The 27570-nt window shown below is 38.9% G+C and overlaps 1 protein-coding gene across 3 annotated transcripts; it reads left to right on the forward strand.

The window, feature by feature from the left end:
• The first annotated feature begins 4330 nt into the window (after positions 1-4330).
• On the forward strand, positions 4331-27487 carry ZBED4 (zinc finger BED-type containing 4). Of its 3 annotated transcripts, none has more exons than XM_027889564.1 (3): positions 4331-4476; positions 11143-11222; positions 22185-27487. In XM_027889564.1, exon 3 carries the CDS (start codon positions 22587-22589, stop codon positions 26103-26105), a length of 3519 nt encoding a protein of 1172 aa, XP_027745365.1. In that variant the 5' UTR covers positions 4331-4476; positions 11143-11222; positions 22185-22586; the 3' UTR covers positions 26106-27487. The 3 variants fall into 3 exon arrangements, with proteins under 3 accessions (XP_027745365.1, XP_027745367.1, XP_027745366.1); XM_027889565.1 differs by lacking the exon at positions 4331-4476 and adding an exon at positions 9893-9911; XM_027889566.1 differs by lacking the exon at positions 11143-11222.
• Positions 27488-27570: the final 83 nt, after the last annotated feature.

Here is a 27570-nt window from a genome sequence, read left to right on the forward strand (position 1 = left end):
GTTCTACCACCTTGGCAAGTGCCTGATGTTGGATAATAAAGAGAAATTCCAAACTCATGCATATATAAATCCGTTTTGATACATAATATGGTTTCATAACATGACAGAATCTCAACAGACCTAATAAAAGTCCTAGAATAGGAATTTCCAATTGAGCACTCCTGAAAGACCTTCCAGCACCATCCTAACTCCACAGAAAGGGTAAATATGAATACATCCTGTGAACATGCTATTATATGCTCAGTTCCAAGTCAACTCACTGACATACAACTCTGATGTGCTATAAACTGAGGATGATAAAGATATTAGACAGCTGTGTTGGCTACAAGTGAGGTAATTAAAATAAATGCATGAGGGTACCGTGGTTTTGGCACTGAATGCTTGCTCACAACTACTGTGTAATTGGTCATTTTTTATTTCCTGAGCACCCACCTTGACACCTTGGATCTGATCAGCAGAGACAAGTGCCCACTGATGTAAATGGGTATGTATGCTAAATATATAAGTACTTTCCTATGTTTAGTGTTCTTAGAAATTGTACCCTTGTGATACTAAATTGGACATCCAAATTTAGTACTTCTGACCTCTATTTTAAGGTTTTGATCGTTAGGTTGACATTGCCTAGATAGGTTCCTGGAAGAGGCTGGAGTCTATACAAGGAGGAAAAGAGATAATTTTATTAAATGTATTACCTCAGTGCATACAAAAGGAAGCAATTCTTTGTGCTTGGTTTAAGAACTATTATTTCTTGATACAGTTTGTCTTCATGACTTCATCTGGAAAATGCATCACTAATGCAAAAGTTACTAGAGGTGAAGCCAAAGGTTTGAGTGATTCAGTAAGGAAAAGAAGCTTATCAGAGCAGGTTTAGAGATAACTATTAATTGCTTAATTTTGCTAAAATTTGGTAGTGGCATCAAAATGGTTGCTACTTACAACACTGGTATTATCAGTATGCCATTAAAATATTTAATGTTTCCAAAGGTATACAAACTCAGAAAGAACTACATCAATTTGTCCCTTCACTATCAGTGTTACATTTACTATCAAGAAAGAAATGGAAGGAAGAAATAAAAAAAAGATTAAGATGAACAGCCAAATGACTGGAAAGACCCTGGGACCACATAACACTGCAAAAGCTCTGTCTGCAGCATTGAACATCTACAATTGGCTAATAACATAATATTGACAGAGAAATAGGTACATTTAAGGCATATTTTAAGTTATGTCACAGTAGGATAGACTACAAGAACCTAATTTAGTTTCCAACTCATTTTAGGCTCTTGTTATAGCTTTTCCCAGGAGCCTTCCAAGTTCAAGCTGCACCCCAGTTTTGGAAACTGGTTACTTACAGTTACTATGGAGACTTTTCCTTCTCTGAACCTGTAAGACCTATTTTCCAGAAAACCCAAACAGTTTATTTGGCAGCATGGGCTCCCTTTTTGCTATTCTACAAAACATAATGGGGAGCCCAGTACTTGCAGTTTGCATGGACTGGAGTAAGAAATCACTTTTTAATATTCATTTAGTATCAGATCACTTTTAATATATGTCAGGGTCAGTTAAACATGCAAATATTTATTCACAGTATCTGAAACAGATAACAAGTTTGTAAAGGCATAGATCAGTGAAAAGAGAGAAAAAACATAATCTTCTGAAGTTAAATTATAGAAGTTTTGGGTTCTTCCCATGAGGATGCCTTCCAGAGATTTTCCTAATAATGCATCTTTCTAAATGACTACGTTTTTTCAAATACTTACCCCTCAGACTTCAAGCTTTATGGAAAATCTGTATCTTCAGGCTATTGCTACTCCACTGCTACTACGGTCACCACAAGCTGGCAGTCTGGAGCCTTCTCTAGGAATTAGTTACTTACTCTGCCTGTCACCAGATCATCATCCTCTCTTTGTTTTATTCTTCATATTACTTGGTTGCTTGGGAAAAGACTTTCTGGCCCCAGCTTTGCTCAGATTTTTAAGACCTAATTTCTTGAGTTTCTGGTGTATTTTTGTAAAATGGAAAGAAATTCCAGCTATTTCACTCAATCTATGATATACATCTGCAGATTATAGAGTGAATCACTGATTGGTTCTCAAGCCATATACAGATAATTTAAAGAAATAATCAACTTTCACTAATCTCAGCTTTCCCTAACCTTTAAGGAAATTTTCAGAATAGGATGTATGAAAAGATGAAGAGGTACGGAGAGGTGCATACAGAAAGAGTAACATACAGAGTAACACGCAGTGGGAAAGCACAAAATTCATTTCCAGTCTTTTTTTAAATTACTCTAAAATTTTCAACCACAACTTGCAAAACGCTTTAAAAAAGGGTTAAAGAGTTAAAAACTCTATTAAAAAGGACAATTAACAGAACTAGACACTCTAATATAATCAGGATTTCTATGATAAGTGTAACTAAGCCAATCCAAATAAAATTCAATATAATCGATGCAATTACGTAGTTCTCTAAAAGATGCTTTATGAGGTGATATCTATTATTATTGCTGTTGTTGCTGCTGTTTTTTATTGATATTGTTATTATTGTTATTATTATTAGGTGTTAAACAATTACCATAATTTCCTGTCAACAGTCTGGTTACAGAGTTTTCTGATCTAAGCTCTCACATCTTTATTACTTAGTCTAGCAGGCAGATCTGGCCAAGATCAAATTAATTTTTAAGTCGTTGTATTGATATAAGTGTACTTTGTAACAGTGGAAACTGAGCAAGTCCAAGGAGCTTCACCTCAAATCACTTTGGCCTCAGTCATCTAGAGTAGCTGATATATATACTATATGTACAGTATTGCGTATATATATATATATATATATACACACACACATATAGTGATACAGTTCAACTGTATCAATAAAAAGAAACTGTAAATTAAAAAGTTGTAATAAGGAACAAAGAAGGACTGCCAGCACACAGTGTAACAACTATTTTCTTGGGAATTTAGGTAGTGTATGAATTAAAAAAGAACTTGACTTAAGATTTCCAAGGGAAGTATTAGCCATAACAGATCATTTACTTCATATTGGCTTGGACCATCCATTTAGGAAACCACACCAGTACTTAAGTACTGACATTCAAATACTATGGAAAAATGTTCAAGAGCTCCACTATTTCAAATCAGCTGATTTCAACTGACTCAATATCAACTGATTTTTTCATATTCTGCCATATATCCAACCAAAATATTTTTAACTAAATCTGTTGAAATTTAAAAAAAAAGTATCAACCAACTGATGAGAACAACTTAGATCAAAAAACAAGTACTTCCTTAAGCACTACTTATCTAAATATTGTCTTAATGTAAATTTTAACAGTATTTCCAAACCAGAACTGTTAATGTTATGTCTTGTTTTCACTCCCAAGGATAAGAAGTGAGTTATGATACAGAACGACACCTAAATCAAAGCAGCAGAAATCTATGACTGCCACTGGGAATTTGACAACAAATGTCAAATTCATACCAGATCACACCTTCCTCAACTCTCTGTAGAAAAGACACACATCAAAAGAACCTAAGACATCACCCTTCGTCGCCCTCACTCCACTTGAAAAGCTTGGATCATTTAGATCATCGACAACCTTGACTAACATTTCTCAGCTGGAGAAGACAACCACCAACCTACAAGTGAACACCAAAACTGAAGGAGCTTTATTCAGAGCAAGACCTCAAGCATGTAGCTGGTCACTGCTTCCCTGAACCGCCGCAGTGCATTCCCACCACCCCTGAACATCCTTCCCTAGGACGGCCGCGCGGGTGGGACTCGAGGCACGCGAGGGCCCCTCCCGAGGCAGACCAAACACAGCAAAACAGTGCCCAGAAACAAACACGCTGTGCACTAAACCACGAGGACACATCACGGCGTGTCTCTATAAATGTACACACGCGTAATGGAGGGTGAGCTCATGGCAAGGAGAGGGCTGCGCTCGGAGCAGCGGGCCCGTGCCCGCTCCAGGGGAGCGATGCCCAGCAAGGCCTCTCCGCACCCGGCCCAGGGGGACTTCGAGGCGCCCGCCCGCGGCCTCCCAGGGAAGGCACAGCCGGCCAGGCAGATGCCGCGGAGACCCTCCCAGGCCTGAAGCACCGCAAGAACCGCCCCGACTCCGGCCCGCCACCCTCAGAGGCGCCGCGATCACCGCCCTCGGCCGCCCCGGTACGGCGGCGGGCGGCAGCGCAAAGGGAACTCTTTCGGCCTGCCCTGGGCTATGCGGCCCGGGGCGGCCATTTTGCGGCCGCGGCGCGCTGACATGTCGCGCGCCGTGCGTGGCACCGCCCTCCGCGCCTGCGCCGCGCGCCCCGCGGCGGCCGAGCCGGGGCAGCTGCCGAGCGCGGCGGCGGCCGAGACAAAGCCCGGGTAATGAATGGGACGGGCCCGCCCGGCCCTTCCTCTTAACTCCTTCGGGCCCGGCCGGGCGGCGGCAGCGGCCACCTTCGGCTTCCCCCGCGGCGGCTGCCCGGGGAGGTGAGTGGCATCGTTCGGGCAACGGGAGGGCGCTGGGCGGGGCGGTCCGGTCCGGTCGCTGCTGTCCCGGCCCCGCAGCTCCCCCCGCTCCCGCCACCGCGTTTGGCCTCGGCGGCCTCGGTGCCTTGCGCGGCTGCGGCCCCGCGCCCCGGGCCCGGCGCCGCGTCCCGGCCGGGAGCGCCCGCGGGACAGCGCCGCCAGGCCGGGCGGGGGGCGTGGGGCGGCGAAGGGAGCCGGGGACCAGGCCCGCGGTGCCGGTTCCATTGTCTGCGGGGCCCCGTGGGGGGTCCGGCCGGTCCGGCAGGCGGAGGTCGCCCGTACCCGGGGACTCGAGGACTCGGTGCTGGCCGGGCCGCCCCAGGGGCTCCATCGCCCTCTGCCCGACAGTGGTGCCCGCCCTGGCGCCGGCCGCGCCCTGAGCCCGGAGCCCGCCCGGCTTTGTGTGCGGGTCGGGCCGGGCCGGCGGAACCCGCCGGGGCTTCGTCCCCGGGCCCCTCTGGCGGGGCCGCGGGAGCCGGGCCCGCGGAGGGAGTGGGGACCATGTGGCCGCTGCCTCCCCGATCCAAGATGGCCTGGCAACCCGGAGCGGGCGACCCACCGCCCCCCGCTCCGTGCGGACTGGCCCTGCCCGGCCGCCGAGGGCCGCTCGGGCACAGGCTCCCTGGTCGGGCGCCGGAAAGCCTCGGAAATCCCGGGAAATCCCAAAAAGCGTCTCCCCCCGAGAACATGGGACACGAGGTGGGCAGGTGCCCGCCAGGGCTTCGGCCGCCGCGTAAACACCGCGTCTCTGCGTGCGAGCGGAGAGGCTCCAGTCCTGTCACTCTTGGGCAAAGTCGCTCAAGAGAGGTGCCTGGGAAAAGTGCAAGATTTAGCTTTCATGTACTGCTGCTCTCGTTGTCTATTTGGGACGTGGTAATTTTGCTTATAAATGTCTTCTCTAACTCTTGGACCTATTCAGAGAGAGCTGCTTATGTTAGACTGGCTGCGTTAGAATGCTTGCTGGATTCCAGAAGGTGTCCGATACACTTAAAGTTGTTTGCTGCACATACAGCCTACTGAAAGTGTAAAAACACTTATTATTGCATTAATGGTCATTTTACTTATCATTGCTAAGTTTAGTAGGGTTTGACTTTGCAGTGTAGAGCTCTTTCTGTCTGGTGCTTACGTGTTAGAAGCAGTTGTGTCTTGTTTCTGAGGGGTATCTTTCAGAGATTTCAGTGATTTAGCCTGAGCTGTCATGCTACAACTGCAATGCCAAGCAGAGAAAGCATTTCAAGCCCCCATAATATGAAGGTACCTCACAGACCTGCTTTAGGTGGTGTTGTCTGTAAGGCCCACTCTGCATGTGTTTTGCTTTTCAAGAGGGTGAACACAGCTCTTTTCTTCTAAGGGTTATCTCCAGTAACGCAGTGTTTCACTTAAAGCATAGATGTGCACCCTTGGGAGGATGTTCCTGGAGCACATACTGGGGGAGTGAAGTCTGGAAGACTTTATCAACTATCCCCAAGATACCACACTGCTCCTAGGAAGCCTGTATTTGTATAATACTGGGTAGGGGCATTCTAGTTATTATTTACTATGGAAATTGGTTTTGCAGCAGAAAAATCTTGCATCTTTTCATTTATATTAAAAGCAGCATAAATTCTTTTGTGGACTATTGGAAACTTGAGTGCTGTTTGCTAAGTAGAAGACCAACAGGCAAGGTGGTGACAGTTTTCATACAGTTGGATATCTATCTACTTTGATACTTAATGTTGGAAGTACCTTCCAACTTTCACAGATATTGAGGAATTTACTCCATAGAAGTTCTCCAGAGCAGTCAAAAGTGAGAATTGATTGAGAATAAGTAAAATGAAAGTAAAACAAAATATCTAAACTAAGCATTTCAAAGAAAAGTTTTCTAAACGTATGTACTTTTGAATAACAATGACTCTTTTACTTCTGGTGGTGTACCACCCCCCCATCCTCGTGACTGCTCTGCCTTCTTGGAAGCTCCTGATAAACCCTGTCCGAACCGGCTGAGTGGTGAAGCGTCCCTTGACTGTACCAGCTGGGCCGTGAGGCACTCCCTGATCATACCAGGAGCTCTGGCATGGTAAAGGTGGGAAACAAAGGATAAGCAATTATCCTTTGTAGCCTTGGTAAACCATTTACCTGAATGGTAGCCCAAGTGGAACGGTACCATTGTTACTGCACTTTGGGGAAAAAAAAGGCCAGTAGTTACTGACTTGGTTTATGGCCAGGATGGAAACTTACTGATGACCAAAGTCAATCATCTTGTGACCCTACAAACAGCCCTCCCAAGTGAGGCCCTCTGTACTCTACTGGACCCCAGTGGGCTGTGCCAGCACCTCCCTCTGGTGGGACACCTCTCAGAGCTCACAAATCCTCAAGTCTGATACTTAAAGAATTGTCTCTCCCTCCCCTCCATCACCATGTTTCTCAGGGTGCAGCCCTTGCCTATGAGGAAACACAAAGGGATTTGAAATATTTCTCTGAACTTGAGGGGACTTTTTGATAGGTACCTTTACAGACATAGAAATAGGTGTATACATTGTTTTACCTGTGTATGAATTGATTATAGTATGAATGTAACTATTTCAAATCTGTACATAAATCATTGTTATAATTGTAATGACATTTATCAAATTGCTTTGTGAATGTTAAAGTACTCAATGAGTAAGTGCCGCTAAACCCTTTTTCATGCTTATCTTTGCATGCATATCCTTTGCACTCTTACCCTCATTTGCATTCCCAGCTTTTGTGTAAATCATTCCAAATTACTTCTTATTTGATCTTCCTTTGTGTGCTTTAGTCTGCGTAGTAAGTAGTAGAGTGAGCCTTGCCATCAAACCTTGTAAAGTTGTATTTTCATATATTGATATTAAACCCTGTTTTTGCCAGTGCCTTTGATGATGTTTCTTTAAACAACCAAACCACTCACTTTTGACATCTGTATAAAGCCAAACTGTGACAGGTACAGCATCCTTTGTGATAATGTGAAAGGCAAAGTATAGAGCAGCAAAAGGCTAGACAGGTGATGAGCTTAGAGTAATGTTTGCTGTCTTTGTTACCTTGTCTTCTACACCCTCTCTCTGATGTTTCCATCTACTGAGGCTCATTTTAAACCAAGACAGTAAATGTCCTGAGAAAGAATTGTTTTTGCAGAACAGCCAGTGTCAAAGGGGGTTAGTGCAGAGGGGTCTACTTCAGAAGACATAGCACACACATCACTAAGACTTAAACAGAGTCTTTGAAGATACAGAACTCTGCACTTTTGTTTGGAATTGTCCATCCACTGAAGTAGAATATCCACCTGTCAGATATTTTTAAAAACAAGGTATTAGAGAGGGAAGCATCCTTTGAACCTGTTGGGTCTTTCTTTTTTCTTCTCCCTTTTTCTTGGAATTTGTTTTCTTCTAGTTTTTAGAACCCTAAATGCATTAAATTCTTAGAATTTTTTTTTTTTGCTCTGAGAAAGTTTGAGTTAAAGAATGCACGTTTTATCTCCCAACAGCTTGCTTTTTTTACCACCTCTTGCAGTGAAGACTCTGTATAGAGGAGATTTTGTAAATCCTGTTTTTTTGCAGCTTGCTTATAATTTCTATGAGTCCTTATCTTCAAAGTGAGCATGTTGTGCTATGGGGTTGCCACTAATGTACAGTTAAAATAATCAGCTTTATTCAAATAGCATGATGATACAAATATATTGGCTTAGGCTTATATAAGAAACAGTATTGTAGATAGTTTAGTGGGGAATTTTGCAAAATATAGAGCAAAGTGTTTAACTAATCTTCATGACTGACATATTTTCCCAAAGTAGGGACAGTCTAGGTATTTTAGTAGTATTGGTGTAAATTAATGTAATTTACATAATGTTATCTGTTGTAGTGTACACTTTCAAAACAGACTTCCCAAAGAGAGCATTCTCATGTAGAAGATGTGTGTTGTTTTCCGCACATTTTTGGCTGTTTATTTTGCATTTGCTACTGGCAACTTCAGTATTGGTCACTTCACAACTATGGAATTGTTCAATTTCAATCAATCAGTGAAAACACTGAGTATTTCCTGTGGTCTAAAGGTAGTTTTCAAGTGAAGTCCAGAGTTTAAAGCTCATATGTCAAGAAGCAGGAACAACTAAAGCTTTTACTGTGGGCTTTTTTGCCATGTTTTTTTTTTTTCTCCACTGAAGTGAAGCACTTCCCTCCTAAATTAGTGTGATACATAGTTTAACCATGGTAGTATTGTTGTGGTTTTGTTTTGGGTTTTTTTGTGATGAGATAGTTCACAATATGATAGGCTGTTAAAGCGACAACAGGGAGACATCTTGATTTTTAAGGCCTTTATTATTATGCAAGATAATTCAGAATAAATAGTGAATTTTTTTATACTGAAAAGTGAAGTATCAGTCTTTTCTATAATCTCTTTAAGGGTGGTTTTCAGTGGATGTTGACATAAGAAATACTATTATTACTATTATATTTATATATACTTCCAACCTGTGTGCTCTCTTTAGCGATTACTGCACACTTGTGTCCCTTCCATCTCTCACCTCTTTCCCTTCCTCTGCTGTAGAGTTGGATGATCCCTCTCTGAAGATTTAGAGGATTACTAGTCCATTGTTACAGCTGCCTGAAAGTTTGTTGGATTCTATTTTTTTTTGAGTCATGTCTGTTAGTTTGCCTTCACTAGTGTCATACAGATATATTTTTCCTTTGATGTTAGAGTAATTTTTGCCCCGAGTGCTCAGATTTTCTCTACATTCAATACAAAAGTCAGTTCTGGATTTCAGTAGTCAATAGCTTGAAAATGATGACTGAAAATAGTCTTGGTTTAACAGCTGGACATATTTAGCAGTACTTCTTTGCAATACTTTACAAACTGTACCATAAAAGGGATTTAAAGTTACTCATGTATTTCTCTCATGTGACAATGATCAAAGAATTTGTGCCAGTTTTGCCCCAAATAGGTTCATTTAAATAGCTTGTCAATCATTATGCTGCTTACCTGTTGCTGCAATTCTGTATACTGTTTTCTGAATCAGTGTTTGTCTCTAAAGAAAATAAGCTGAGATCCAACTAAAATGACTTTTTCTTTGTTATTCTTCTCACTAAAATAAACAATCAAAAAAACACAAACATTAATTTGAATTTAGTGAAATCCTTGGCCTAGCTTGAAACTATAGTCATCTTGAACAAATCAAAGAATAGAAAAATGGGAATGAAAGCGGTGAGGAGTTTTGGTGTTGTTTTTTAAAGACATCAGGGAGCATAAAGATGCATATTTCTACTTGTTTCTTGCCTGTAGTCTGATGGCTAGGGCACTTGCAAGGAATGTGGGAGAGCCAGGTTGACTTCCCTGCTTTGCCTGAGGAACTTAATCCACATCTGGGGAGAGTTCCCAAACTGCTCTCCTGAGCACCCTGTGTTGAGCGGGTGGGTCTCTGTCTGCTTGCCTGACACCTTCTTCTCTGTATACATTATTTAAATGTTGCTGTAATAGGGATAGCTGAAGCGTCTCAACAGTCAAATTAAGCAGCAGCACAGCTCTAGAGATGTTTCATTTGCTTAAGAGGCACTATAGGGGTATTTTTAAGTAGAAATGTTAGTCAAAGAACTTACATATTCGTTTCATAATGCACAGTAAGCCATCTATCAGGACTCTGCCCTCTGAAAGGTGTTCTCCTTTGTAAGTGTAGATATGCCTGTGTATATACATATATATCATTAAACATCTCACAGTCTGATTAAGAGCAGTAATCACTGACTGGTGGGGAGAGTGCTTTGCAGATTTAACTCCTGTTGATGCTTGACCCATATGAAGTTTAGAAAAGAGGACAAAGTGGCATCCTGACCATTAGGCATTTCAGAGTCCAGCTCTTTCTGCATTTGGATTTGGAGTCAGAGCTTACTTTCTGGATTTTCTGAGATGGCAAAAAGATTTCTTAGTTGGCTATGTTGGGTTTCTTCAGTGTACTGGGGCAGCATAAGAGCTGGGACCTCTGCACAATGGCACTCGTGTGTGTAATGGTCAGTGGGACTGAAACTGCAAAACTCTGAAAATGTGTCCTATGATAGACTGTTTCAGTCTGTTTTGTTGCTAAGTCAAAATATGTGACCTAATATGCTCCAGTTGCAATTGCTCATTTCTCATGGGGAATGATAATCTTTTGTTGATCATATACTATTGCATGTTGATTAATACACATGGTAGGTGCAGTGTGTAAGCAATACGTTCAGCTCATGAAGAGGAGGTGTAACAAGATGCCGGGTGAATCCTGTAGTGCATTGAAAGGTGTTGGCAAGCTTCTTTGAAGTCTTGCATGTAGTGTGGACTCCGTTTCATTAAGCATAGGCATAAAAAAATGGAGCAGTGCCAAGATAAGTATAAAAATTTGACTTTAAAATTTTTTTAGTAATCATGTGGGAGGGAGTTTTTGTTTTTGGTGTTTTTTTTTCTTTTTTTGCTCTGGAGCTGTAGAGGTGAAAATGTCTAATTTTTCAGTTATAAGGGCTAGGGATTTGAAGAAAGGCAAGAGCCAGTCATGTAACTAACTCCTGGAGCTCTCACCTAAAGAGAAACTTGAAACATCCCATGACTTGCCACTGTGACAGCTAACATGTTTAAAGAAAACATTAACAGTAATTACTTTCTTTTTTTCCTTAGATACAATCATCTCATCATTAAGTTTGAGTAGCAAGTCTGTAACCTCAAATGAAGCCGCCTGCATGCAGTGGAACAGATGTGTAAGTTTGTTTTGCTCAATAAACTAGTGGGCAGCTTGTTTATCTTGGGTCTTGTATCATTGTTTTTATTTATTTAGAGTAAAACAATGGATAAAAGTAGTGAATAGTTGTATGCCTTTGCATTGACTTGTGTGGAGCTTTATAATTTAGCAGGAGGTTTGTATGAGTGCCCAAGCCTTAAAAATTAAGTTTGGAAGCCTGGATATCTTTACGGTGTAACAGAAATAGTAACGATTTTATGCTTTATGGGGCACCTTTTACTCTGTGGTATCAGCTGGCATATATACATCCTTACCCTGAAGTATACAGTTTAAAAATGGGCAGGAAACTTACATGCTACATTCATCCTATTCTCAAATTTCATGCATTTTAATCAGATTTTCCTGTCTTCACTGATAAAGATAGTTTTAAAATTTTTTTCTAGGGTTTTTGTCTTAAAATAATAAAACTTTATGTATTCATTTTGAGCTGTTGAGTACAGATTTTTTGGAAGCCTGAGATTCCCGAAGAGATGTAGTAGAAGGAAAATGTTCATATGCAGATCAGCATTTACATGTAAAAAAAAAAACCAATCAGAAGGCAACAGTGTAAAACTCATTACATGAGAGGTTGTCACTTGCTGTGACTTGCCTTAATAGCTGCTGAAATAGTAGGAAGAGTGGGTCAGCTTTCAGGGAGCCAAGCAGTGTGCAGACCATGCTATCAGCAGCATCTTTGCTTTTGATACTGCAAAACAGCAGGAATTGGGGTTCTGTTCTTTTTCTAGTGATTTGAGTTGTGTTCTGTGTCTTTACTGTGCTGTGGGGAGACCATAATCCATTTATGAAAGGAAATACAATGATGGTCTTAAAGAACAGGAAGACTCCCCATCCCTCTCTTTTCTCTAGATGTTTTTATTTATTTGCCTTTTATATATCTGTCAAAATATTAGGTTTATTAAAATAATTATGTATAATAATAGAAATCAAGCAAATGGGAACAGCAAGGTTTATCCTTTTCTTCACCTGTTCTTGTACTGAAAGTGTTGTGGATCCTGGTCTGAATAGGATACCCATGTAATTCTATTCTCTAAAACTTATTTAAAAAACAGGTTTCATTACATGAATTAAAGCTCATGAACTGCAATGGTTAGAATAGGTACTACAGGAAGCTTTGTTCTTAATTAAAATTCTTGTATTTTTCATTAGCACCTTGAGCAAAACCTTATTTGTTCAAATTATGGCAATGGGATGGTCCTTTTATAAGCCATTTCTTTTGGGAGAAGGAGCTATTTGTTTGCCAGGGGCAGGAGAGTCTCTTTGTCCTTCCTGTTGTTGCTCAGTGTGGTGCTGATGGAAACAATGTTGGCTTCCTTTGGCTTGGTTGTCCTGTCAGCTGGGTCTTGGCCAAGTCTCACCTTGCCTTATAGAAAGCAAAGAGAATAAATCCCTCAGAGGTTAAGAGGAAAAGTACACCTTTTCATGGAGGCTGGGGGACAGGCTGGTTGACAAGTGAACACATTCATTTCTCTCTCTCTCCCCAGTTCTGTGAGCTGGAATGTTTGTTTTGAGAGGGACAGTGTTGTGCTCATGGGTTTTAAACCTGGGATATCAGGTGAAAATGTCAAATGCTACTGAGAAATGTACAGTTTACTTAGAACATACAGAATGATAAAAAAATACTTAAAAGTGGCATAAAAAGTTCATCCCTTTTTTGGGCATGATGGATTATGCCTGCGTGTGGTATGGCAGCTTGGTTTTAAAGCTACCTGATTCTTTTTGTTGCAGTTCTTGTGCTCATTGGCAAGGTGGTGAAACCGAATGTTTCTGAACTATAAAAATTATTTTGGATAGTAAGGTTGTGAATTTTGCTTTATTATATTTAGTAAAGAGAAAAATATACACACATTTCTTCAATTTTTTACATGAGGAAGAAAGAAGATACCCTCAATTGTAAAAGATTCTCCAAAGAAATCTGTTTCTTCTCCATACCAGGTGTCTTCTGACTTGAAATAAATGATAAAAGAATGATTAAGCTTAGCTGTAAAAAGTCCCAATGAAGCATTTAAACTACTGTTTATACTCTTGAAATATTTTTTGTATTTTCAGGGACAATGAAGAGCATTTTCTTTCTAACCTGCCTTTAAGTACAGAGGCATTGCAGGATACAAACACTCAATACAAGCACAGTACTATGTCATGTTACAGATACACGAATATGATATATGTAAATCATGGAAAACTTCTCCATAGCACAGCTGAAACTGTCTGAGGACTTGTAACTAACTGGCATCAATATGAACGCAGAATCGGGTTGATGAATAGCTATGAATGTGTTTTTAAAACAGACCTCTTCAGACTTGATCTGGTTAGTATGAAAATAGATATTAATATATGATATTCCTACCAGTTCTGCTGATAAAGGTCAATTTTTTTATTTATCTTAGAAAAATTATAGTTCAAACAGGTTGTCGTGGTTTTGCCCCTCAGCCCATCCCTGGGACTGATGATGGTTTTGTCCAGGTGATAATATAATAATACATTCTCTGAAGGACTCAGTTTACACTCTGTGAGGGTTTTTTTCACACTTACAGAGATGTTTTCAGCAGGAGTTCCAAGAAGACTTACTGTACACAAGACATGGTGTGCCTCTCCTAACTGCTTTTTCATTCTTCATCATCCTACCTATTCTGCTTTGTAACCCTCAGTTTTCTCTTTTACAGGTATCTCATTCCTTGCTGTTTGAAATCATCCTTAGAGTTCTTGAGGTTTCACTTTTACTGAGTTTAAAGATAGACATTTCAAAAAAAATAAACCCCACAAAAATATATGGTTTTTAGTATCTTGCAAGCTAGGAAGGTGGACTACTCCAGAAAAAAACTCCTGTCCTAATCCCCTCCCACTTGCTTTGTCAACTGTGGGCTGCACGGGAGGAGGAAGAGTAGAGTCTAATGGGCTGTGCAGAGAATTGATCACTTGGGGAAAAGAATTGTTTGATGAGCTTTGCTTTGCATTTTCTGATTCTTTTCTGAAAGCAGGCTGCTATTCTCTAGCAGTCTTTTGTCTTTCATTCTTTGCAAGCTTACATGTTGTTACTGTGGGGTTTTTGTTGTGTGTTTTTTTCCTTTTCTGTGATAATACTGATGCATCTTTCCTACTCAGTTCTTGTTTTTATCTTCTTCATTTTACCCTTGTGTTGTGTTACCTCAACCTTCTTTCATCTTCCCTCAGCCTCAAATTGTACAGCATGAGACACTAAAGCAGTTTTGATGTCCTGCATTTAAAATGCAATAAGCCAGACAATACATGCCTCAGCTGTGTAAAAAAAAAAAACCAAACACTACTTTTTTTCTTAAGAAATCCACCCTATTTCTTGTAACAAGAATTGCCTCATCTTATTAGCATGTGATATCTACCAAAATTTGTAAATTATAGAAGTATCACAATAATATAATTTGCTGTAGCTTTCATTTGAAGTAACACTGAACTGATTTGTAAGACTTGGGGAAAATCCTGCTAAGTTGTAATGGAATTACTGCTTAAAACATTGGCATTTTAAGAAAGGACAGATAGGTCTGATATTTGGTAGGTGTGAACAATAGCTTAGAAACAGATCTTGCAAGTATTGCATACCAGATGATGACAAGAAAGAACAATTCAACATTTAAGAGACGTCCTAGACCAATGTTGACATAATTTACTTATTGGGATAGATCTGTTTTTTATGAGTAATCTCTTAGTAGAGGCTGAGATGGATACTAGCATGTGTACAACCTGCTTTTGTTTGTTCCTCCTTCATTACAGTGTAGTGCTATGGGAAATTGTCAAAGGACATGTGAAGGAATATAGCCCCATTTAAGATCTGATGGTATTTTTAGTGCACTAAGGAAAAAAAAATAGCAACAATTAAAGGCTTACCAGGTGGTTGTAGGTGTGAATAGTGCTACTATTTCTGGCGATACATAATAATATGTATGGTGGTAGTGCAACACAGTGATATTTCTTTATTTTTTTCCATAAAACTTGAGAGTGAAATTGTTTTGGCTGAGGTGACTGTTGCTTTAGCTTTACATCTTTATTCTACTTCTAAGATAAATGCTGTTTAAAATCACATGGAAAGGGGATTTTGGTGCTATGGGCTTTAGGGTGTTTAACAGTGCTTCTTAAACCTAGGTGGTGGAGGATGATGCTTCAAATAGATATATGCTTAATAAATTGGCAAATAAATTACAAAGACTGATTTCTCCAGAAATAAGCTTGAGCGTAGACTCCCAGCCCGGTGTCAGACACCTGCTTTATTGAGCAGTCAGCCTGTATCACTGGGGCCTGATGAAACATTTGGGGACTTGAGCATGTTTAGCAAATCCAGTTGGGCACAAAACAGGGATGTCAGAATTAAACATCAGCCAGACGTAAATAATGTGCATGCTAACATCCTTATTTATATCACACCTTAAATCTAATTAATATGAAATGTATAACATTTTTAAAAAATTATCTCAATCCTTTTAAGAAGTTTTATGGTTGAGGATATACTAGTGTAAGAACTGAATTAAGAACTGGATCCTCTTTTAAAAGATATTACTTAAAAAAAATTACATCTTCATTTCCACTTTGTTCAAAAGTATTTTTAAAATGATGTTGAGCTGGAAATCATATCGTTTCTCTTCAGTTTTGCCACTGTCACAAATTATTTTCAACCTTTCACACAACGGAGTAAGTCACTACCATTGTGTGCAGAGGGAGCTGCCATGCATACTTTCTTTGATACAAAAAGCGATTTAGAGTTTGAGATGGAAATATTGATATGAACGTGAAGTTTTTAGTTCTTGAATATTTCCTGAGATTTCAGTATTAGTAAAATGATTAGTAAACAGCATCCCATTGACTTTTTGATGCTTAGAGCAGGAAGAGAAGAAAACAGATGTTATATAACGTCTTTCAACAGTAAGGGTTTAAGTTTGAGGAGTTTGAGTTTGTACAATGTTCGATGTTTTCTATGTGCTGGTTAGATTTTAACGCTGTTGCTTCAACAATAGTCTATGACTAAAAAAACTTCCACTTCTGAGCTGTTGCCTTCCTGCATTATTATTAATTTAGAGGTAGTATGGAAAATAGAGAACACAGAGAAGAGTCCACTAAACCAAAAAAGTATAACTTGGCCCTAGCAGATCTCTTACTACTTAAAATAGTCTGTGTTACCAGGAAAATTATTTGATGTTTTGGGGGACAGAAAGCAAGAGAGGAATATCTACATTTAGTGGGTAGTCTTTTTAACTTTTCAGTCTCCGCTCCAGCTAAATTTCTGCATTTGTAATTAGGGTTGAGTACATCGAGTCTGATGATAGTTGTGACTGTAATACTCAGCTCTCTACACCTTGTTTTTTCTCTACCTGCAATGACTGATTTAGGCCTTGGCTTGCACCAAGCCTTGAGTTTTTCAGCAGCATGAAGAGGCATGAAATATCTTTATACTTGAATAAATCGGAGGTCTCTGTGTCGTGTCCTGACAAGTAGCAGGAGCACACCTGGGAGCTCACAGAAGACTATTCATGTCAACAAGGAGCAATGTACAGTATGGGTGATGCTGTTTTCAGACTTTATTCATTTGTGTCCAGGTGGAGTGTTTGGGGTTGTGGACATGAGAAGAGGGTATTTCAGTTTGGAGAGAAAACCTTTGTAAAACCACAATGGTTATTGGTTATCATAAGATCTGCCTTTCACATGACTGGAAAAGTAATGGAATAATAAAGGTGGCATCTCTATTCTCTTTTTTTTTCTCTCCCAGCAGTTGTCTACAAATTATACCTTCCATGAAGTCCAGAACAACTTGTTTCTTCTTTCATGCCTGACTATGCTCTATTCCCGATCACACTGTTGCATCCCCTAGTTCATACTTGTGCATCTGTGCCAATTCCTGTGAGCTTCAGTGAGACTTAAGAGTAGGACCCACCTTGTTCAAAGTGTACTAACATGCTAATTTTGCAGTCTCTTCTACATTTTAACTGCTCAGTATCTTGCAAACTTCTGTAGTTTTTTTTATGGGTGAGCTAGTTTGGACATTTTGTCATAGGAAATTTCAGTTTTCCTTCTTTAAGGGATTTGTAACTTGCAGAAGCAGTAAGGTTCTTCTGGGCTATACATTTATCAAAACATGTTCTGCTTATTTGTTAAGGGGTTTAATGTGCGTTTTCTGCATTTTTGGAGGTTTCTTTATTTGTGTTTTGTGTGTTTATTTTGTTTTCATAAATATTCCATAATAAGCATAATACTTACCATTGCAGTTCAGGCAAATAACAATTTCTCAAAATATCTGCTCCTTATTGCTTGTATTGCTTGCTCTTAGGGTTTTTCTTTTTACGTGCTGTTCTTAGTGATGCCTATACATTTCCAAAAATAAACAAGATTAGCACTATTTATTCTAAAACGGTTATCTGATTGTGCAAATTATTTTTAATGATCTTTTATATACATTTAGTGCTCAAAATCTGTACTACTTTTAATTTTTTCTTTTTTCAAATTAGCAAATGGTTTTGCTTTCACTGTCTCCACATTTTGCATCTTTCTTGAATAAACTGCTCTTGCATTTTTCAGTTGTGGGTCTGTGTATTTACACTGCATGCACTTCTATAATAATGTAAAGCTTTTTAACTACTTTCTCCGTACCATTTCTCTATACCTTTGCACCAAGTTTCTGTGATTGTAATCATGATTATCGCCTGACTACGCAACCTACAATCTAAAATTGTTTAAAGCTTACAGGCCACGATGTGCTTTACAAACAAATAATCTGCTCATGGTTCAGTGTTCTTGCATGCTTTTCATACTTCTCTGTGTGTTAATGTATGTCTCTGCAATTCTGAGACACCAGTGTTTCTCTTTTTACCTCCTTCCTTCAGCAGTGATTTCTTCCGGTCATGGCAGTCTGCTGTGGCAGTGGCATTCTCCTGATATTTCTTGTCAACCACCATGCACTTCCAGTAATCCCATTTTGAGTGGAAAATCCTGTAAAACGTTTCTGCAGGCTTCTTACCACAGCAGCCTCTCAGGAGCTAGTAGTCCAGAGTAGTGCATTTGAATAGATAACTGTTTTCTAGTTCCCTTTATTTTCTTTGAAAACAATTTTTTTTTCGAGGTGATTCTGTATCTCATTGTGGTGATTTCAAAGGCAAAAACCACTTTAATTTTCAGCTGACTGCCTGTAGCCTTTTGTAACTTTGAAAACATTTTTCCTCTCCTTGAATGTCCTATTTATTTAGCAGTAGTCCTTAATTTTGAGTAGCTTGGGTCCAAGGGTAAACAAGCTATGTAAAGGTGGTCATAACCAAATTCATATGTTGTTCAAGGTATCTATAAAATTTTATAACACTCCATCCTTTTTTGTTTCTTATTAAAATAGAGTGACTCGTGCATATAGCTGTCATGGGAAGAGATGAAAAACATTCTATCTTTCTAACCCTGAGCATTCTGGTGACTGTCTTCTAAAGAAAATTTGGGTTGAACCCACAGGGGTGTTTGAAGGGAAGGAGCTTAACTTGATTTTACAGTATGATGTAGTAACATCATAACACAGGGTCACAGAATGGTGGGGGGTGGAAGGGACCTCTGGAGATCATCTAGTCCTACCCCTCTTGCTAAAGCACGTTCACCTATAGCAGGTTGTACAGAATCTTTGTCCAGGTTGGTTTTGAACATCTCCAGAGGAGAATCCACACCCTCTGGTCAACTGCTTCTAGTACCCTGTTATCCTCAAAGAAAGAATTTTTTCCTCATATTCTGATGAACCCTCCTGTGTTTGTTTGTAAGCATTATGCCTTGCGCTGTCACTTGGCCCACTAAAAGGAGCCTGACTTGTTCCACCAGGAATCTTTCTTGCTTATCCTGTATCCTTGGATTTTGTTTGAGATTTTACTACTTGAATTGTTGACTCACACGTTTTTCTATCCTACATACATTTCCCCTTGTTCTGGTCCTAAAGAAATTTTTTGGTCCTAAAGAAACAAAAATAATAAGGTCAGGAGCAGATGAAATTGCTTTCCACATTTTTTTTTTTTTTTTTTTAATTTTTTTTTTTTTTGGTGGAGGAGATTATGAGCATTAAAACCACTCAGAAACAGCAAGGAGAAATAGAGAACAAAGTAGTCTACCACCACAGTTCATGCTTCAGAGTCCAAATAGCTCCCTTACCTCTTCACCTCAGCTTCAGCAAGTAAGACCATCAGGACCACAGCTATCAGTATTAAACTACATGGGATGGGCTCAGTGGTGTTGTGTACTCAAAGCTAATTTAGGATAAGATGATTAGGGCCTAAGTGTTTGAATACGTAGTGATAATGGCTGATAACGATTAAGAACTTAACCACTGGCAGTTTGTGATCTTAATGAATGTCAGTCTAGTTCAGTGTGGTTATAAAGTTTGCAACTGGTCTTTTTTATCAAGTTTCCAAATCTTCCCATCACAGCTACCTTACACTTCACTGTGTTAAGCAGTAACTACTTATCAGGACAGAAACAATTGAAGCATCTCTGCAGATTTTTATGTTTAAAGCCCAGAACTGGTTTTGCATAGTTCAGAAATTACAGGAATCAAAGGCTAGAGATGTGATTACCTGTTTTGAGGCAAAGAAATTGTGAACAGGTTTGTCAGAACCTGATACCAGAGGATGTATGCATATGTTTTGTGTGAATCTAGCTAGGAATCTGTAATGTGCTTACTGTAACTTGGCACTGCCATGCATAATTTATGTTCTGTAAGCCCTGCATAGAGTCACTTGCTTGTGAGCCTTTCTATTCTGTGATCCTAAGTCATAACAGCTTACTATGTTTTCTTGCTTTCCCTGTTTGGAGTACAAGCTCCAAATTCACAGATTAGATCAAAGATGAAACAAAAAATCCTCTTAGATTGATTCCTGTTACAAATAGTTGACTATCTTACACTCTCTCTCTTGTCCCAGATCCAAGTGCTTCTGTATGTGATCACTAGCTTGTGTTTCATTCAGTGTTATACTGAGTCAAGTAAATTTAGTCTCTGGATGCCAGAATTGTTCTTAGATGTGATTTCACAAGCCTATGGAAAGTCTTGTGTAGTGTATTAAATTTCTTCTCGAAATCTGAAGCTTTTCTTCTTCAAGTCTTTCCCTTCATTCAAACTGATGGTCTTCATGCTTCTCATTCAAACTGATGGTCTTCATGCTTCTCATTCAAACTGATGGTCTTCATATCTTTTGGTACGTGAAAACAATTTTTTCGTCCTTAGAAGGAGAGAGAAAGGCAGTGCACAAAGACTAAAACTTGCACAAAAAGAAAAGCAGAGTTGCTCCCTACCTCTTAGCACGCTCTGACTGTTCCATCTCTCTTTTCTTAAAACAGCTGCAGTAAGATGATTACCCCTCCTTTTCCCTGCCCCTTCCTCTGCACTGGAAAAGAAAGAAAATTTTCACTCTGGGCTTTCCATAAATCTGAAATCCATGGAAAAAAGTGTTTCTGATTTGTAAGCAGACCTTGGAGAAAATTAATTGAAATCAGTTACAAAGTTAATATGACACTGATCTTGATACAGGGAGGAAATGTCTGTGTGAATAGCACAGACTTTTTAATGTGTTTTGTAGCTATGACTATTTCCACCTTTTGTCCCCTGAAACCATAAAACCATAGAATATTCTGAGTTGGAAGGGACACATCAGGGTCATCGAGTCCAACTCCTGTCCCTGTGCAGGACACCCCATAAATCACTCCAATTCTTGTGTTTTAGTAACAAATGAAAGTTTTGGGAAGTTTTTAAAATAACTAATTCAAATTTGTGTTTTGCCTTCACCTAGGAGAAAGAGTTCCATAAACTTCAGTTTGCACAAATTGGAGTACATAGTGTCGCATCACCTGTGTGGCCAAAAATGTTTGTTATTTGGAATGACGGCACCAATAACTATATTAATGACACAGAAAAATAAATGAGAAAGGGTTTGGGAAAATTTAGAATTCTGATAAAACAATAGTGGGAAAAAAAAGTGACTGAGAATGCAGTCAGGTTTGTGTTTGTGAGGGACTAGTGGGGCATTCTGGTTGTGTAGCCTCTTAGGGCCCTGTGGGTTATATGCAACTATACTTCAGAAACCTACTCTTTGTACTGGAGTTGGTGGGCAACAATCTTTACTCTCAAGTGAAATTAGCTATCTTTCTGTAAAGGGGGTTTCTATTATAACCTTTGGGTACACAAGGAACTTGAGCTGGCAGTGCTGCACTAGGCACCAGAGTATGCAATTGTGTGTGCCTTTGCTTCTGAGTGGTGGTGTTGTGCTTTTGGAAAACCTCAGTGTCTATGGCATTTATGCAGCCCAGTTACCCTAAATCAAACATTTCAGTTTTTAATCATGAAACTCTAAAAGTAGCTTGTTTCTATAGTATTTTTTTGTCTGGGAGTTTTATGGCATGAATACAACCACTTGAAACTATGGCCAGAGGAAGAGAGCATAGTGTGGCAATGCTGGACACCCTTAAACAGAGGTTTCTTGTTTGTTTGTTTGTTTTAATAACACTGCTGTCAATAATGAAGGGCTGACCTGTACAGGAGTGTAATGTAACATCTGAGTTTAAGTACATGTTTCTGTGCTAAGATGATTAAATGCCTGATTGTCTTTATATATATCTGCAGATATAGACACCTATGTAGTATATGTTTTTAGTATATATGTGCATGTGCAGTGGTTGAATTATGATGTCGGATGAGGCATAGGTATGTTCAAGCAAATACAAAAGCAATGCTTGGACTCTAGACTTTGTCAAAAGTGAACTAGAACTTGAATAAATATTGGGGCTTTTCCTTTTTTTTTCCTTTTTTTTTCTAATAGTACACTGAATTGTTTTTATCTCAAAGAACTAAAACCCAAAACCTACAGAATATTTAGTGCCTGTTTTCAGTTCCTTTACTGTAGTCACTTAAAGTAACTGAAGTGTTAATCAACTTTGTCTTCGTTTTTTTTATTTCTAGATGCTGCAAAAGAATCGCAGTTGCCCAATCAAGATGATCAGAATGGCTTCCTTCAACAAGAAAACAGAATGTTCATTTTTTAGGATCATGTCTACAACATGAAGCATTTAACAGTAGCTGTCTTTGAGAACATTCATCTATGACATGAAATGTCCTGATCCTGGGGAAAAAAAAGAGATTCCATTAATTAATTCTATAATTTTTAATTGCATTTTTATGACTAATTATATTTGCTTATGCGCAACACGGATTCATAAACCAGAGGTTATTTTAACACATGCACACATTTGTGTTTGTGCGTTCAGTATACAAGATACATAATTTTAATCAAATTTTAAATAATCTCTTAAATTATCTATATTTATTAATAAATGAAGTCTTGGCAAGAAGAATTTGTCATCCATGGACATGAGTAAAGCAGAGTCCCCCGGAATGGATGATAATTTTGTATTGGGTAAAATCAATAACTTAAAAGTAGAGCAAGAGGAAGACAGCATTAACTGTACTCTAGAAAGAACGGATATAAAAACAGAACAAGATGATTTCAAACACACAGACAGCAGCGATGAACAGGACGACAAAGAAAAGAACTTCATTAACAACAACCCTGGCAAATATTTGTCCACAGAAAATGAAGATGATTATGGATCTCTTTTTTCTCAGTATAGTAATACTCTGTATGATGTAGCAATGGAAGCTGTGACACAAAGTCTCCTTTCTAGCAGAAACATAAGCTCCAGAAAAAAGTCACCTGCTTGGAACCATTTTTTTATATCTCCTAGAGATAGCACTAAAGCAATATGTATGTACTGTATGAAAGAATTTAGCAGGGGTAAAAACGAAAAGGACCTCAGTACAAGTTGTCTCATGAGACATGTGAGGAGAGCCCATCCCACTGTACTAATTCAAGAAAATGGAACTATGCCAGGTATATCCTCGTTTTCTTCATCTACATTATTGCTGCCACCTCAATCTGCGGATGTTGGAGATCTGAGTTCTATGTTATCCCCCATAAAACTGGTAAAGAAAATGGCTTCTAAAATACCATCTCCAGATCGAATAATTGAGGAATCTGTTTCTATTGTTTCTCCTGAAGAAATATCAGATCTCTCAGTTTCTGAAAAGTGCAGCAAAGAGGAAATCATGGTCAGCTCATCTCCACAGCTACCCAACAACCAGTACGACGACACTGTTGAGAATGTAGCAGAAAAAACAGTTGTAATTCCAAAGAGTGCATCAGGTTCTAGAAGGAGATCTGCTGTCTGGAAACATTTCTATTTGTCACCTTTAGATAATTCTAAAGCTGTTTGTATCCACTGCATGAATGAATTCAGTAGAGGGAAAAATGGGAAAGACCTGGGAACAAGTTGTTTAATAAGACACATGTGGAGAGCCCATCGTTCCATTGTCCTGCAAGAGAATGGGGGTGGTACCAGCATACCACCTCTCTACACCACACCTCCAACTCTGTTGCCTTCTTTACTACCATCAGATAGCGATCTGAATTCTGTGTCATCTTCTCCTGGAAAACTAATGAAAGAACCAACTTCTGTTTCTTCTTCTCCAGACAGAATCTCCGAGGAGATCCATACTAATCTGACTTCTGGAGATACTCTAGTAGAAGACTCAATGCTGTCATCTTCTGACGATATAGGTGAAGTCTCCTTTGTTTCATCTCCTGAAAAACAGTGTGAGGGATTAGGTCCACTAATATTTGAACCTACTGCTGTGTTTCAGCAAAACAAAAGGATTATGAAAAGGCTTAAATCAGAAGTTTGGCACCACTTTTCACTGTCACCTGCAGACAGTCTAAAAGCAGTATGTAGATACTGCAGTTGCATGATAAGTCGTGGTAAGAAAGGAGATGTTGGCACAAGCTGCTTAATGAGACATCTGTATAGACGCCATCCTGATGTAATTGGAAACCAAAAGAGCTTTCTTGATGTGAGTTTGGCAAATTCTCCTTACGCCACTTTGGCTTCTGCAGAATGTTCGTCCTCAAAGTTGACTGACTTACCTACAATGGTTACACATGATAATCAAATTATATTTCCTGTTAATAGTAAGAAGACCTCAAAACTGTGGAATCACTTTTCAATTTGTTCTGCAGATTCAACAAAAGTAATATGTACACACTGTGGACGTATAATAAGTAGGGGGAAAAAGCCAACAAACTTAGGCACAAGTTGCCTTCTAAGACATTTGCAGCGGTTTCATAACAATGTATTGAAAACTGATGTTCCAGAGACAGTATTATCCTCATCTACGGATAATCACATGCCACTGCGCACAGAAATACTAGGATCTTCAAATTTTGATGAAACCAATGACAAGTTTTGTGACTCTCACCCAGTTGCCAAAAAAATCACAAGTCTTGTAGCTGAAATGATTGCACTTGACCTTCAGCCATATTCTTTTGTAGACAACATTGGCTTTAACAGGCTGCTTGAATATTTGCAACCTCAATATTCTTTACCTTCTCCATCTTACTTTTCTAGGACAGCAATTCCAGATATGTATGATAATGTAAAACAAATAATTATTTCACATCTTAAAGAAGCTGAAAGTGGAGTGATCCATTTTACGTCTGGAATATGGATGAGCAACCAAACACGAGAATATCTAACCCTGACCGCTCACTGGGTAACATTTGAGTCTTCATTTCGACCACAGTGTGAGGATTACCATTGTTCAGCACTATTAAATGTATCGCAGATTGACTGCGACTACAATGGAATCAGTATTCAAAAACAGCTTGAGTACTGGTGGGAAACATGGATTACTTCCATTGGACTTCAGATTGGGATTACTGTTACCGATAATCAGAGTATAGAGAAAACTTTAAATGAAGGTGATCATTCAAGTGTACAATGTTTTAGTCACACGGTTAATGTAATTGTAAATGAGGCTATTAAAAGCCAGAGAATGGTTCAGAATTTGCTTAGTATTGCAAGAAAGATCTGTGAACGTGTCCATCGGTCAGCAAAAGCAAAAGAGAAGTTAGCTGAGTTGCAAAAAGAGTATGAGTTGCCTCAGCATCAGCTAATACAAGATGTTCCATCCAAGTGGAATACATCGTTTCATATGCTTGAACGTCTTATTGAACAGAAAAGAGCCATCGATGAAATGTCAATAGAGTGCAGCTTTCGGGAGCTAATAAGCTGTGATCAGTGGGAAGTCATGCAGTCGGTGTGTCACGCTCTCAAACCTTTCGAAGCTGCAAGTAGGGAGATGAGTACACACATGTCTACTCTAAGTCAAGTGATTCCAATGATTCATATACTTAACAGAAAAATAGAAATGCTGTTTGAGGAAACTATGGGCATAGATACTATGCTGAAATCTTTGAAAGAAGCTATGGTGAGTAGATTGTCCTCCACGCTTCATGATCCAAGGTACATTTTTGCTACGCTTCTGGATCCCCGGTATAAAACATCCTTATTTACAGAAGAGGAGGCTGAACAATATAAACAAGACTTAATCAGGGAGCTGGAAATAATGAGTTCTACCTCAGATGATGATAAACCTGTTTCCAATGGATGTGATATAGGTTCACCATCTACAAATCCCTATGGGGAAGATAATCTTTGGTCACTCATGGGTGACATGAAGAAAACAAAAGACCTGAAAGAGAGAGCAAAGTTACCAGAGGAAATGGTGCTTTCTTACTTGGAGGAAGAAGTGCTTGAGCATAACTGTGATCCTCTAACTTACTGGAACTTTAAAAAGTCATCTTGGCCAGTACTGTCAAAATTGGCGGTCAGGTTCTTGGGTTGCCCACCAAGCATTGTTCCTTCAGAGAGATTGTTTAATACATCCAATGAAAGCAACAACTTTAGTCAGTCAAGGTTAATGACTGAACACTTTGAGAAGCTTATCTTTTTGAAAGTGAATCTTCCTTTAATATACTTCCAGTATTGAAACTAATGAACAAACTGATAGATTAAATCTATTGTTGCTCACTGGATATTAACTATCTGTAACTTGGATTTTTAAATTGCTCCAGTAGGGGCCATGTATGACATCTAATCAGTGACTATAATTCCAAATTTTAGGTTCATTTTTTTCAGCTTTCAAAATGTCTACATGTGCCTTATTCATAGTACTTCAGGCCAGATATTGTATATATGTTTTTTAAAAGTTCACACTAGGGATAGCCTGTCTCGTCAAATTATACAAAATTATGTAGGTTTTAATCCATAATTGTAAATGAACTTTAAAAAAGCTCAGTCATTTGTTTTAATAGAATGGAGGGGAAAAAAAAGAAAAAAAAAAAAAAAAAGATGTAAACAGTTCTATTCTGTAGTTTTTTATTCAATTATTATGTAAAAACTATAAACCAGGTACTGTATTTTAGTTGAACATTGCTTTAATTGCAAGAAAACAGGTTTTGTAGTTGTCAAGAGAAAGCTGTACATGAAAGATGGGGTTCAAGCTGTCTTTTTATCATGCAGTGTTTTTAACTGCAAGCCCTAAAGTACTTACAGGATTAAGAAGAGTTATTGAGAAAGATGTGTTTACAGGAGACTGTTGACTTAATATCTGAAAATAAATCTTAAATTTAAGATGATATGGAATGTCAGTTATACAGCAATCGGTAATAAAACTCCCCATTCTGGGTTCTCCTGTTCAGGTTTTACATTTTGAACTGAACTACAGAAATATTCTGGGTATTTATAAAAGCTCTTTGGAAGTCTTATCAAAGTTTGTGAATTAATGCTTGTTATTTAATGCCATGTACAAAAAGGCGAGAAACTTACCATGACGACTCTAATGTCATTCTGAAGACTTTCCTAATCTTTAGTGCATCGAAACTATAAGGTCCCTTTTGTAAAAACTGAGCCCTTACTCCTAAGGTAATTTCAATTGTGTAGAACAGCCCTTTCTTAAAGCTCCTAGTACAGAAATAACTGGTCTTCTGGTCTTCAGTAATAGCCTTATGGAAATGGTGCACTGCTTAGAACTTTATGTAGTAGGGTTGATTCTTAACTGTTGGTGTCCATCAGGCAAATGGGATATAGAGCCCTTAAAATTTCAAATAAGATGAAAAAAAATAGCCAGCATTTTAATTTGAAAGGAACATTCTCCATGGTTTAACTCTAGAAAGATTCATCTTTTCATTTCAGTTTTCATTGAATACTTTTTGGGAAACAAGTCATCATTTGCCTATGACCTTTTAGAAAAGTTGTAGCTTTGTTAAAATACTGTACCTATGCCTAATCTAATTTTGCATTTACTATGTTTTAGTGTATTTATAAATGGTGAACTCAGTTTCTGAAATTAAACATTTTATTTGCAATTTTCCAGTGGTAGTCAACACTGCCTTTTATTTTTCAGATGGATTTAAGGCAACCATTAAATGAAATTTCATACAGTTGTAATCATA

Source organism: Empidonax traillii, unplaced genomic scaffold, assembly GCF_003031625.1.
Source record: "Empidonax traillii isolate 1590-97213 ecotype Southwest subspecies unplaced genomic scaffold, ASM303162v1 scaffold266:size720578, whole genome shotgun sequence".
NCBI classification, from domain to species: domain Eukaryota; kingdom Metazoa; phylum Chordata; class Aves; order Passeriformes; family Tyrannidae; genus Empidonax; species Empidonax traillii.